Source organism: Oreochromis aureus, linkage group 18 (genome assembly GCF_013358895.1).
Source record: "Oreochromis aureus strain Israel breed Guangdong linkage group 18, ZZ_aureus, whole genome shotgun sequence".
Taxonomy (NCBI): domain Eukaryota; kingdom Metazoa; phylum Chordata; class Actinopteri; order Cichliformes; family Cichlidae; genus Oreochromis; species Oreochromis aureus.
This window is the reverse complement of record NC_052959.1, coordinates 19,149,650-19,164,628: the sequence shown is the minus strand read 5'-3', so window position 1 is coordinate 19,164,628 and position 14,979 is coordinate 19,149,650. Positions and strand designations below refer to the sequence as shown.

Sequence of the window (14,979 nt, the reverse complement as noted above, 5' to 3'; positions counted from 1 at the left end):
TGTGGCCCTATTAATGCAACAAATAGAAATAAAATATGGCAAAAAAATTAATTACATTTAAAAGATTTTTTTTTTTTAATAATTTGGGTTATTTTATTGGAACGGGCAGTTTAACAAAATTTTTATTACAATTATTTGTTGTTTTATGTTGGTGGATTCAGTTACTATTAAATATTTAAAATCGGAAAGACACCAAAATATTGAATTAGTGCACTGTATGAGTCCTACAGCGGATGGTGGTGCTGTCGGCACTCAGTCATTGAACTGTCTGCATCCATATGTGGACTAACTTGAATGGATGCAATATTTAAAATGTAATTCTTAAACATGTAGCATGGTGTATGATCTCCATATACACTGATTATTATTCAGAGCTTTATTGTTCCATATTCACAGTGTATTTCTACAAAATATCCTTGTGTGATGTAGCTGTGTTCATGGCTACAGAAATGCTATACTATACTTTAAACATGATGCAATGAAGGTTTAAAATACATCAAAAATAAATGAAGGTAATAAATTTAGCTTCTTTTCATAAAATAATTTCATTTCTATCTAATTTTAAAGAGATATGCACGTGTCCTCTCTCGTGGGAAATTGTGTTTCTTTGTAAAAAACAAACAATTATTTAAGTAAGTAATATATATTTCAACCAGCCTTTTTTAACAAAAAGAAAACAAAATAAACCAGCAAGTGTGGCAGTGTTGTTGTTGTCGAGGGTTAGGGTTAGTCTCAGTCTTGCATTCAATCATACAAACTCCCATACAAGCATTTGGAACAATAGCTGAGAGTATTGAGCTGACCTGATGGGCGGGGAAGGCTGTTTATTATAGTGAGAAATAAATAATGTAGACATTAAAGTCTACATCATTTATTTAGTATGCTCTTACTCACTGCTTGAAGCTGCATTAGCCATTACAAACACAATACCCCTGAATCACTGACTGAATAACTATCCATTTTTCTGACAAGAAAGAAGCATACCTATAATGAATAAGATTTGCCCGTTGTTATTGTCTGTCTTTTAAAGGAGTTCAATAGTAAATCAGACGGGTGCTTTCTAAAGATAAAAATTTAAGTTTTAAGGTTGCTGGGGGGGCAATTAAGCTTATCTGATCTGCAAGGGAAAATATTGGTTTCAGTTTAGCGCATGTGACGGGGCAGACGTTGTTTTGTCTGGGATGAATTTGACAGGGATCGATATCAGCTAAAGAGAAAAACTCTGAAAACAGTATTGATATGCAAAGGATCAGCTGTCCTTTAATTCATCACTGCACTGCAACAGTAGGTGCATTTTAATTCAAAGATGTGGGCCTTTTCCCGTTGCGCAACAATTCAAACTTAGTTTAAGGTTTGAAGGTTCAGAAGTGGAATGAGCGGCTGTCACCTTAAAAATAAAGTGGTCAAAAACTTTCTTTATTTGCAGCACAGCTGTTGCTTTTGTCTCTATTAACTTATTTTTACTTTCTATTGCTGTTTTCTGGTGAAGAACCAATTTGATATTTGGATTGATTATTGCTCCAATCCTGACTGAAAGAACAGTTTGTCAGTGACAAAAGGCTACATGGGGTTGATCTCGTCAGAGTCCAGTTTCGTGTTTACTTTGCAGCAATTAAACCAACTTTTCTTTGTAAGCTTTTTTTAAACATGTGTTCAAGTGAGTTTACACCAATGAAAACCTCGAAGAGCGTCTCTTTCTTGGCCACATGGTTTTACTTTTGTTATTGCCAATCTTCACTTGTGGCTTGTGTGTGACAGGATGACAGAAAAGTGCAGTAATGACTCTCAGACTGGGCTGTAATGAGTCTAAGTCAGAAAGTTTGGTTAAAAATTTAAATAGATTTTAATTTTTAATGTATGTCCCATGGACTTTGGTTATTCTAATAGTAAGCACAAATTCACAGAATTGATATTCTTGGATCTATTTATTTTTCACATATTCTTTTACAAAGTTAGTAAACTAGCGTTGAAGTCGAGCTTGGGGTCACCTTACTCATAACTGAATGATGAGTTTTGTCATTGCAATATATATAAAACACATAACACTGCAGTGAGGTTGTTTCTGTTCATCTGGACATAGCGTTTTCAGTGGGAGAAACTGAAAACGCTACGTCCAGATGAACAGAAACAACCTTTTGGGATTTACTTACCTGGACGATTGAGCATGCATCAAGACAATATTACAGCAAATTTATACCTATAACACTGCTGTTGGACTGAGACTCAGAAGCACGTTTTTGAGCATCATATTGGAACCGGAAGACAGTCGATAGCTACCATTATGACATCCTTATATCTCATCCTTATGTCTGATAGGCATTTTCAGTTTGTTGAAGCAGCTAACATGAAGAAAACATTGGTATATCAAACAACACCATGCAGCAACTAAAAGGTATGTTATAGTAAGCTTTAGGATTCAAACTTTATTGTCATTACACATGCATGAATACAGGATAACGAAATACAGTCGATAAAAGGGCTGCGGATGGGACTCGAACTCGGGCCAGCTGCTGTCAGCAATGCGCCATATGGTTGGCTGCACATCCAAGTAAGCTAAACCTGCGCACATAGTGAGTCTGCTATGGTTCACTTTGGTCCAAGTGATGTTATCAAACAGCAAGTCCTAGGTTATGAGGGGACATCCACATGCTTCCAAATTTTCTGTGACCTTAACAACTCGTGTTTACATTAAAATTCAACTATTAGATAAGTGCCATTCAGTCAGGCTTTAATGAAGTATCACAAGACTGAGTACGGCCTCCAGCTTCCCATGTTCACAACAGAGTATAATCACCACTTAAAGTAGGAACACATGCAGATGAACAGATAAGCCGACCAAGGACAGGAAGAGAGAGAAAACCTGGAGTCGCACAAGCACAAGCACAAACACAAACACACCTAAAGTAATGCTTTCAAAAGAAAACAGATAATTAGACAAATTAAACCATTACTTTAACAAAAACTCAACACCATGACAATCCCGACTTTTTTCTGTTTTGCCACAGGCCTTTTAATCACAGTTTCAAGTAATGTTTAGTGAAACAGGAGCGTGGTTCGAAGGCCTCAGCACCAGTGGCCTTGTAAGAAAGTGTGGAAGGCTCATGCTGACAGGTCAGCTGCAGGCCTCTCAGCTGGAGTACAGCACAAACAGTGTAGCCTGTGTCTGCTTTAATTTTCCCTGCTAAATAAAGTGCATCTTATTCGTGTGCATTAATGTTAGTGTTTAAAAAATACATTAAATCCTTAAATGTTTTATTAAAGAGATCCTCTGTATATGTTTATCGCCAATAAGTCCATAATAAAATATATTTACATTTCATTTAAAGGTTTTATAGAATCAGAAAACCTTTTCAGGCATTTTTTAGTGAAGTTAAAATTTGAGAAATTACATAAATGTTTTAATGTATTTAGAAAATTCAGGAGTATGAATTACGGCTTTATTGAAAATGCAGTTTGAATTTTATTCAGTCTTTCTTAATAGTTTGTGTTTTTGTGTATAGGTATTTTTCCTGGAAGACTATTTCAACTCTTACAATTGTATATGCAACATAAGATTATTTTAATTATCATATTGCAGGTCATGAAAATTTACTGCTGTCAGATTTGATTATTATCATTGTAGAAATTCAGAAATTTGAAAAAATGCACATTATGTAGTCTTGATCTAGAAATAATTCCACTGCATTTAGTGTGGTTGCATGGCCGTGTTAATTACACTCTGAAGCAAATACGTATTTGATATTGATTGTTAGTTTATTAGCGTGGAGTATAATTCTTACTCTCTGTGCGGTTCTATTAAATTTGAGAGCATGACTTTTCCTTTGCTTTTGATTTGAAATTATATTGTAATAGATTGACTGCCCTGAAAAGCACTTCAATCAAGGTGACCATCTGCAAGAGGTTCACTCTAAGTGGCCTCCTTAATAAGCAAATCAGAAGAGTGCAATATTAACAGGCAATGAGAGACACCTTGGGTGATTAAGCTATGCCTAATTAGTCCACAATTTTGGAGCTTTTTATTGGGAAGGCAGTTATGATGAGGGGTCTTATGCAAAAAGTGCCCTTGTCCTAGTTCTTAGCGGGCAGCGGGCCCCTTGGTGTCCCTTTGGTTAACAGTGGAAAAGGGGCTGATTGAAGTGCTGTCCTCTGTATGTGTTGTGTTTTTGTATTCATCCCCTTCCTCACTAAAATTATAATAATTCATAGTTATTCAAGGTAGACTTGTGAAAAGATGCAAAAATTCTAGCATGTCCATAAATTACTTTTAGACTTATTAAAAGGATAAGCTGTCTTACCTTTTTCCCCTAGACAAAGCTTTCTTGTCTCAATATATATATATACTGTATATATATACACACACACACACACACACACACACATATATATATATATATATATATATATATATATATATATATATATATATATGTATATGTATATGTATATATATATATATATATATATATATATATATATATATATATATGTATATGTGTATATATATATATATATATATATCCTCCTTTACCCAGCCCTAACTGACTGTGTTAAACAGACAGCATTGCATTGTTTGGTGTTGACACATTGTCTGCATTGCATGCAGTGTGCATGCTGAGATTGCTCAGTGGTGGTTCACACTCATTTGGAATTGTAAAAGTTGGCTTTGTGATACTAATTGAAAAACTCCCTGTAGGCATAATATTGACAGCGAGATAGACAAGACTCTGTGTATTATGTGAATTCACTGTTAATTATTGGATCAAACAGCAAAACAAATATAGCAGTAGAAAAGATGCTGATATGAGTAAGTTGACTAGAATGAAAGAAACTCACTGGAGACCTCACCTGAGTCTTTTTACTGTCATCATTCATTGATGTAACTTTTTCATAAATGTCTGAATAAACTTACCTTTAGAAAGTTTTAAGATGTTTCAAAGTTTAACCTGTGTTTCTTATTCTTGCTACAGTCTGTATTTTTGTGGGGAGTCTCATTTAAAAATGGATGAGTCTGTTCTGCTGTCCATGGTAATAAATATTGCATAATCCTACTTTCTGCAACCTCACCTAGTTAGTTTTTACAATTACTCTAGGGCAAGGCTATTTGCAGGTATATGATTGGATTGACCCACAAACCTGACATCATTCATTACTGTTACAGATGACAAAAATGGAATAATCAATTTTGACTGATTGAAGTCTGTTTTCAGTCATGCATTTAATTCCTACTTATGTTTTACATCAGCTGATGTTATTTAAAGGGTAATGGCTGTAATGCCAAGCTGTGACTGAGATGGTCTCATAATCCATTAATGGCGATCTGCACTGTAAAGCTACATATGTAAGGTCTGAAAAAACACATCCAAAGAAAGCCTTTTATGGGTTTTAAATCCACTTTAAAATGTATATTTTAACCTATAATCCTCTTATTTCATGCATAAAGTTGCATTTATGGCAGTGCATTATTTTGCTATTGAGGCCCAGTGACCTGTGAGCGTTGTTTCGTTTATTTCATCAGTTGTTTTGTGACATCCGTTAAGACGTTATGAAATGTCTACTGCATTTGACTGTTGCATTACCATTAGTAGTTTTTAAGCTTTTGATGAAAATTAAAATGGTGCATTTATATTGCTTTGCTAAAGCAACAGTCTGTAGTTGCTGTATTAAATCACTTATATAATGCAAGAATGATCCCTTTTTAATTTGTGAGAACAACAGTCACAGCTATCTGCCTTGTGTGCAGCCTCTCGGAGCACACACAATGTTTCCATCAAGGACAAAAGTGCTGTTCTTCAGGCTTACGACCAGAGCAGGGTATAATTAGGAACTAAATGCTGCTTTAAGTCAGAATGTGGTCTGCGAGCATTTCCAAAGGACAACCAGTCTTGTGGTTTGTGGTTTTTATCATCAAATGCAAATTGCACAGTTGAAGAGGAGTGGCACTGACTCATAGAGTTTATAATATCCAGGAACCTCATCCGCTAAAACATTCATGTGGCGCAATATGTCAAAAGTAACATATTCATGTTTTTTCCAGATAGTAGACAGCCCATTAAACACTAGATTCAGCGAAGTTATAATTTTCTAGAACCTTGCTATTTTGTGAAGAAAAAACATGCAGGAAAGTCCAAAAGCCCTTGGGATCAAATTTTGAACACATGCCAACAACAAGGAAGTAGATGTTAGCCTATGGTGTAAAGAATGGCAAATGACCAAAACAAGTACATAAAACAAACATTCAGCTGTATTCCTAAAATTGAGGCGCTTCACAGCAACCAGAGTAAATATTATCTGTGTAGTATTTATCATTCATGTGATGAAGTGTGATCTGGAATGGAAAGCCTTACTTATGACCATTACCTAAAAAACCTTATCTTCGCAGATGAATTGTCTAACAGAGAAGCATTATTGGATGTCTCTGAACTGATAGAAAAATTAATATGGTTTCCACTGAAAACGCTGCCAGAGTTGTGATGAGAGGTTCTATGTTGACAGTGAAAACATCTGCAAACACTGAACTGAAATAAGACAGCATGTGTGTGAGTCCAGTGCCTTTTAAGTCATGTGAAGTTTGGCCTAAAATAATTCAGTGAGTTATAGAAATTTTTTTTCAGAGTTTCTTCTGCTTTCATGGCTGTTAAGGTTTTTACCCACAATTTTGGTAGTATTTTTAAATATGAAATCACTGTAACCAATGAGCTCATATATGCCACTGCTACAGTAATCCTAGATACACTTGGGTATAAGATCAGGAATGCATATAGAGAAAGCCCCTATGGAAAGGTAGGCTGGAAGCCAAAATCAGGGAAACTTGGAAGGATGTTATAAACGTTATGAGATGTGGGTACTGGATGGATGGGAATGACAAAAAATGTCCATAATTGGGGGCTCTAGAAACTACCAAGCAAATGCTTACAACTGTGGTCACTAGGCTGAAGAGATAGACCAGAGAAGCAAAGGCCAAGAGAATAAATGGTCTGTTCGCCAAAGATCCAGCAGCAACCTCCCAGAAAAAGAACCAGTTAACAACACAAAGGCAAAAATCTTATTAGGTGTCTCCAGAATGAAAGGCTGATAGCACCAGGATCTGACATCCACACCAACTGGCTGAAGAAGTGGTACTCCATCAACACCTAGCAACACAAAGAAGCAGGCTGCTACTAGCAGGTACTCCTCTTGACTTGCTAACACAGTAATGAAACATCCCTGCAAGGTTATGACACCATCAAACTACCATGCCAACTAGCTCCCTCTCTACAACATGGAAGCTCCTCTAAGGCATCATAGCAACCAAGCTGAGTAGGCACATGAGTCAACATATGAGCACAGCTCAGAAAGGCATTGAAAATAATACCAAAAGGCCAAAACACCAACTGCTGGTTAATAGAGCACTACACCAGGGCTGTAAGACCAGGGAGACCACTCTCAGCACTGTCTGGATGCACTACGAGAAAACCTACGACTCAATGCCCCACATGTTGATACTGGAGTGTTTGGCACTATGGAAGTTAAAGTGTGTTTATAACATCAATCAGGAACTCAGTGGAAGACAACATTTTAGACCATTTGGCTGGATAAGTGTGGCTAGAAAATTGCAAAGACAGGTAAAGTGATCAAGGGTGAAGGGGTGAAGATACCTGAAGACATAATGGCAGATATACAGGACAGCTACAAACACATGGGTATCGCATAAGCCAAGAGGGACCCCAATAAAGATCCATGAAGATCAACCATAGTCAAATATTTCCAGTAGGTAAGACAGGCCCTGAGAAGGTAGCAGTAGGAATAAGAGCTGAACTATTAATACATATGACCTACCACTCATCAGATTGTTACTCAGCTGGAATAATAAGATGGCCACAGCAGGACATAAATGCCACTGATGTCAAGACATGAAAACTCCTTACAACATATGGTGCTCTCTACCCAAAGTCCAACACACTGAGGCTTTATGGTCAACAGAAAGTAGGAGGGCAGAGCCAGAATCCAGGAAAAACCATGAAACATCAATGAATGCTTTAGAAAGATGACTCCAGGGATAAGCTGCTCTAAGATTTCATAACTCAAGACACAACAGTGATGAGAAACTATCATGGAAGACTAAGCCACTGCATTGGATATATCATGGACAGATTGAGGAAGTGGTGGACATAAAGTAATCTGACTAGTGGCTAGAAAAGCACAAAAAACAGGCAAGTAACAGGGGCTGAATAACTGGAGCAGATGTGAAAGGTAAAGACCAAAGTGGTCCCCACAATGGTAGGAGCAATAAGACCTATAACGCCCAAGCTGGAAGAGTGGCTCCAGCAGATTCCAGGCACATCAGCTGTCCAGAAGAGTACAGCTCTAGGAATAGCTAAGATATTGACACATTTTTACTCACCTTCACCAAAGACATTACTCACAAAAAATATATATATTTAACAATTGTCCAGACTGAATTTTGAGCCAGCTTCAGCTATCCCTAACATGTATTTACAAACATTCATTTATATTAATGCAAAAACTCTTCTTGATTTGGAAAAAAAAGCTCATAGCTAGTTTATGTAGTCTCTTTTTATCTCCAGCATTGAGTTCTTGCTTTGGAACTTTTGGGGTTGTGGATTTAATTTTTGTTTATAGCTGAAAAAAAGTAAGAAAAAAAAAAAAAAGATTCTGGCCGATGATTATTTCTTGCAGATCATTAATCCTTTCTCTTAGACTCTTGTTTTATTAGCGTAAACTGGAGTGTCCCCAAAAACTGGTGATATAACCCCAACTCTATAGAAATGTTGGCTTTTCGTAAGCCTTTTAAACAATAACACGGAGGACAGTCTGATGTTGAAAAAGGAGATGAAAATGCACACCTTTGACACTGAAAGCTAAAATCTGCATTTTCCTAGTGCACGTGTAAATGCTGAAATGGAGTGCCTGAACATCTTTAACCATGGAAGAAGTTTTTCAGAGACCTACAACACCTTCTACATGCATGTAAAAAGCCAAAATGCATAGACGGGGCTTGTGTATAGGCAGGATTTCAACAATTCAGTTTTAACGAACTTTTGAAAGTAATCAAAGCTGATGGGATGCATTTTTTATTGCCCACTGAGCTTAGCTCGAGGATAAAGTATATTAATTTTGGCAGAGGAATTGTCCCTACATTCAACTTTCTGGGAGATCAGTACAAAGGTCAAGCCGTGTTTTGCTCAAAAATACTTGCGTCTTTGCCGTCATGATATTTGGAACTTGCTTTATGTTGTGTTTTTGATATAACTTTTTCATGGTCTGAGATAGTACTAATGAGATCACTGAGCTTTATTTTGAATCCAAATACACTGTTGACTCACTGCAGATAATTATACTCCATTGAATCCAGTGGTTTTTGTGGTTCATTTAAACTTTTTGGATACTCGAGTTTTTGTTTTGTTTTTTCTAATGAAAATCTACCTCACAAGCTCCAGCATTTGACTCTCTGATTCCGTGTAGGACATTACAGGAAATGACTTTGGTTAGCCACAACTTTCTTCAAAAAAAGAAAGAAGAAGAAATAAAAAGCGCAAGGCAGTCCGCAATGAAGGCTGTTGGTAATGCAGTGGAAACCCAGTGTCTCCACTCAATGTATGCATGGCGTCTAGCCATATGACACATTTCTGATGGACAGTTTATTAGAATCTTTTTTTAACCTTTGGTGCAAACTACTTGAAAATCAACAAATGGACACTGAAAATATTCAACTGTCATGCCAGACAAATCAATCTCTGACAGATAAATACAACTTGCATTAATGACCAAATGCTGAAAATAGAAAACTAAAACTAAACTGTAAATGTGCCTTCACTCCCACACTGTATAATGTTAGTATTTCATCCTAGCGGTTAAACACTCTCTTGACTGAGCACCCTAAATACAGTTCTCTCAGTATTGGTCTTATATTCTTGCAGAGGGCTGCAGTTTAAGTCATCAAGCTGCAGTTTGCAAAGACAAATAGAAACTTGTGGTTTATCCAAGTGGAGTTTGTATTCTAGCGACCGGTGATGAAAACACACATATTTATATGGTGTGTATTTTTCTAATTCTCATTTTGGCACAAACTCAAAAGCATTTCACAAAAAGAATACTGTGTTTTGAATGAAATGCAGTAAATAAGAATGTCCACGTTTCTCCCTGTGAGAGGTGTGTTTACTTTGGCGGTTTGGACTCTGGCCAGTGGAGGAGGAATAGTTTTCAGAAATAATCACGGGGCATACATATTACCCAAGATTCTCCTCTTGAAATGGTAAATGATACTCCTCTATATCCCTGTATGCAGGAGTCTGGTTTTTAAGACAGAAAGCTGAAACTCCATGCCTCATTTTGGTTTACTGTTTCACGGGGGCTTAAACACCGCTATAAAGGCCGGGATGTTTGTTCTTAATGTGCTGGAACAGCAGTCTCACTCAGATGGCAGAAATAACTTAGAGAAATTGTAACCCTGCGATTTCAAAGTAATAAACTAGCGGACATTTCACACTGATTTGAAGTATGTGGAAAAATTCAACATATATCAGCATGATGCATGCAATTATTTAAATGGTGAAAATACATTATGCAGCTTCAGCTCGCCTTGTCACTTATTCTCCAAATCTCAGGATCTCTTCTCCCAAAAGAGCCGTCATTTGGTGTTTTACGGTGGTGGTGAGGAAAATTATCTGCCAGTACAAATTCTCTCATAAGGCTATAACTACCTTAAAATCTGGTGACTGAAAATACCACTGCACTTTAATAAATATGCAGGAAGTGATCGCTCGTATCGGAAAAGAAATATATGATCTCAAGATAAAGATGATCATGATAACGCCTTCTGCAGCATAACAGTCCCTGAATCCCCTTAATGTAGAGGTTAGACATTCAGTGTTTTTCCTTTAATTTGTCACATATGTCTGTGAGGTTCTCAGTCAGTTTAAGTTCTCAGTTTAATTTGTCACCTGTCCGCAAATAGACAGAGTAATGATAGTGGTGTTATTCTTACCAGAATAACTTCCAAATTCACTGTTTCTGGTTACCTATTGGTCATTACCTAAAGTAACACTAGGCAGCTTTTTAGATGAAAATAGTGTGAACGTCTCAGAAGCTGTCAGTGGAATATTCTATATTGGCTTAGTTAGTACAGTAAACAGGTAGTATCTATCCTTGTTCGCCTGCGGTAAAATGTTATTCCATCTGTGGTTGTTTACTGTGCAAAGCCATAAACGTCTTCATTCTGTAACCTTATTCAGTTCTCAGACTGGACATCCTTATTTCAGGGCTGAAAGTAGTGAAAATATTGATGGATTGAGGTATTGTGGGTTTGTATGGAGCAAACCCACAACGGCTTGGTATTTACAGTTAAATTTAAACCTCGTGAAGTTGCGTACTTCTGTTAGAGACAAAGTATACATGTCTTTGTTCCTATCTGTACTTAGTTATTTATTTCTAATTATGAACAGGCACAAGAGACGGCTGGAAAAGTCTTGTTATACAACAGTTGGTTCCTGTACTGAGTTGCATTGCCAACTGCAAAACTATAAATACTTCTTAGTAGACTGTACATCTACTATAGTAACTGTTAATAACTTAAATGTTGTACTCAGGAACCAGTGTAAAATTCTTGTAATTTATTTCAGTACTTCAGTTTTTTGGTAAAACCATTTTTATGGTTGGTTCTTAACATTTTAACTGCTGTTATCAGTAAAATTTCATATACTTTAAATAAACACCACCACAATCGGCTGTACTAAATTATAAATAAGAAGAATACAATATGAAATACTGTTGCAGAATGAGTAAGCTCACTTCCAGTATTTCTATATTCACAAAAAAGAGTTTAAGATAGAGTAAATGTCTATTACCAAAACGTATTTTTCATAAGATGTCTCTATCTGTAGCTAGAGGCTTGAACACAAATATTAGAATGCAAACATCAGCTTTCATGTTGTTTCATCAGACCAGGTAACGTTTTTCCAATCTTCTGTTGTCCAATTTTGGTGAGCCAGTGTGAATTATAGCCTCGGTATCCTGTTTTCAGCTGACAGGAGTTGTACCCAGTGCAGTCTTCTGCTGCTGTATCCCATCTGCTTCAGGCTTTAACATGTTGTGCATTCGAAGATGCTCTTCTGCAGACCTTGCTTGTAACAAGTAGTCATTTGAGTTACTGCTGTCTTCTATCAGCTCAAAGTAGTCTGGCCATTCTCCTCTGATCTCTGACATCAACAGAGAACTGCCACCCATGGATATTTTCTGTAGAGATCAGCAGGTTCTGAAATAACCAGGCCAGCCCATCTGACACATTCAAATTTACTGAAATCACCTTTCTTTCACATTCTCATGCTCAATTGATCATGGCTACTTGGTTAAACACACTGAGCTGGTGCCATGTGATTGACTGATTAGATCCATCCATTCGCTTCCGCTTCCCCAGCTGTCATAGGGCGAGAGGCGGGGTACACCCTGGACGGGTATCTGGGTCTGTCGCAGGGCCAACACACAGGGACAGACAACCATTCACACTCACATTCACACCTAGTGACAATTTCGATTATCCAATTAACCTATCCCCACAAGCTGCATGTCTTTGGACGGTGGGAGGAAGCCGGAGTACCCGGAGGGAACCCACGCAAACACGGGGAGAACATGCAAACTCCACACAGAAAGACCCCGGCCTGATGGTGGAATTTAACTCAGGACCTTCTTGCTGTGCGGCAACAGTGCTAACCACCGTGCCACCGTGCTGCCTGATTTGACTGATTAGATATTCCGGTTAATGAGCAGTATAACAAGCATACCTTAAAAATAAGGTACACAAATTATTTAGTTAACATCTGTCTGAACAAATTAACAAATATTGTAGAGATTCAAATAAGATTTTTCAGAGAAATGAGAGAAAATCAATTATATTACTTATATTTAGAGATAGAATCAGACATAATCATTATATCATTATAATGCATTGTGTCACACGTTTAAAAAAAACATACACCCTTGATCCAAAATGGCTGTAATAAATGTTTAGAAAGGTAAATTATTTATGCATAGATTTACCTTGTTCTCCCTGCTGTGTCTTTCTCATTGGTAAAATAATTACTCGTTACTATTTGAAGTGTTCTGCTTCTTGCATTCATAGAAGCAAAATTCGATTTCTTCACATCCAGACATGTAATTTGTGTCTGAAACCGACAGATGCAACTGCAGCCAGGGAGTCAGCTGCTCTGAGTAAACGTCTGTCTTTAATTTGCACTATTTGCTCTGGATCACTGGACCAAAAAAACAAGACTGTGTGTGTGTGTGTTTTTTTTAGCCGCACCTCCAGGCGCACTGTACGGCATACATGTTAGTTTATGTGTCTTATAGTTTTGCTGCAGTGTGGCTCAGAGAACAATGATAGTGCCTACATGACAGCATTAAATATCCTGGTGATCTAGCCTTTAGTTTAGGCGGCCTGTTTTTTCATTTCCACTCTTCTTGTCATGCTCTGTTAAAAATTAATGTTGTCGTTTTCAATACAGTCACATTTGTCAATGCCCGAAAGTGATCCACAGGCAAACAGCAAGTCAGTCACTGTGACCTATTAGAATGGAAAAAGTTTCCCTGACTGGAAAACCACACCTGAGTTACCACGTCACCCTCATATAAAACGTTCAGAAGCTGAAAATATATAAGGGGTAAAAAAAAAAACAGAAAAAGCTGCAGGGAATAAAATGTCATTATTGTCAGTGTTAAAATTTTCCTCATGTCGATCAGTTTACCACTGGAATGAGCCTGCATGCTGCAAGTGAAACTGATGCTGTTGAGTCAGGGAAGTTTAGCTTTCACTTTATCACAGTAAGACTGATAGAACTCTTCAATGAATCCACTGATGTGGTCAAAGTACAGGACTTTCTAATATTTATCTACTGTATTACTGTCACTCATATCCGGTGAATTTTGGAGGAAGGAAACTGGATTTAATTTTTTTCTCCACAGCACCACGAGCCGGGTTCCAGACAGTTTGACAGTTTTGAAGCAGCTGTAAAGAGAAATTAATGTCTAAGTCTGAACTGATTTTCATGCTCATTTCAGATCCAGAGTCTACATCTGCAGCGAAATATTTACACTTTTATGTTGTTCTTGTCATTTTAACTGCCATGTAGCTGAGTTGTAATAGATGTTTGGTGTTTGAAATTTTGTTTGAAATGATCTATTTTGCACACTATTCCTATTTCCACTTCCATATCCTTTGGTTAACTCCGCTGCTTTCCCCCTGATTTGCAGGTTTACACCGATGATGTGCTGACAAAAGAGGAACAGTTAGAGTTTTTGTACAGAGCCAGGCAGAAATGTGAGGCCATCATCAATGCAAAGCAGAGGATTCCTGGTGAGTACAGAAACAAATCTGTCAGTCTTTAGCCATATGAGTGGCTTTGTGAGTCTGCAATGACAATACTGTTATTCTTCAGGGGGACTTGAACTTTCAGTATTGAATTTCATGGCAAAACAGTCAACAGCCACATAGGAGATTTAAGTAGGATTCATCATCAGGGGGCCGGAGGAATATCTGTATAAAACAGCATGGCTCTTTAATATTTGTTCACATATTTCATTGTGTGCTACAGCTGTGGATTGAGTGCAGTCATGTGAAAAAAATCACAGATCCCTAAATCCAGAATTAAACCTTAAATCGCCTGTAGGATGTCTTTTAGCTGGAGACTCATTTTTAACCGGGGGCTTGAAATGGATGTGCACCGCTTCTCTTGCAAAAGCTGAAATCTGTAAAAAACAAACAAACAAAGTTAAATGGCATATCTGCACACCTGACCCCAACCCCTTACATTTTGTAGACTGGGGAAAGTGGTGACACAGATGGTAAATTAAAGCTGATCTTTAAAAATTAAATGTGGGGACACTTTTACTAACACTTTATATCATGGAGTACTCATGGATCCACTTAATCGTAACAGTTTGCGCCTGCAGTTTTATTTGTTTGTAATGGTGAGCTGTAACTATTCTATT

At 37.3% G+C, this 14,979-nt stretch overlaps 1 protein-coding gene across 1 annotated transcript in view; it reads left to right on the top strand.

The window, feature by feature from the left end:
* pth1r (parathyroid hormone 1 receptor) overlaps positions 1-14,979 on the top strand; it is a 52,732-nt gene that overhangs the window by 11,913 nt on the left and 25,840 nt on the right. The window contains exon 2 of the mRNA XM_039601790.1: positions 14,242-14,344. Within this exon, the coding sequence (XP_039457724.1) occupies positions 14,242-14,344 (103 nt within the window). The remainder of the gene's footprint in view (positions 1-14,241; positions 14,345-14,979) is intronic.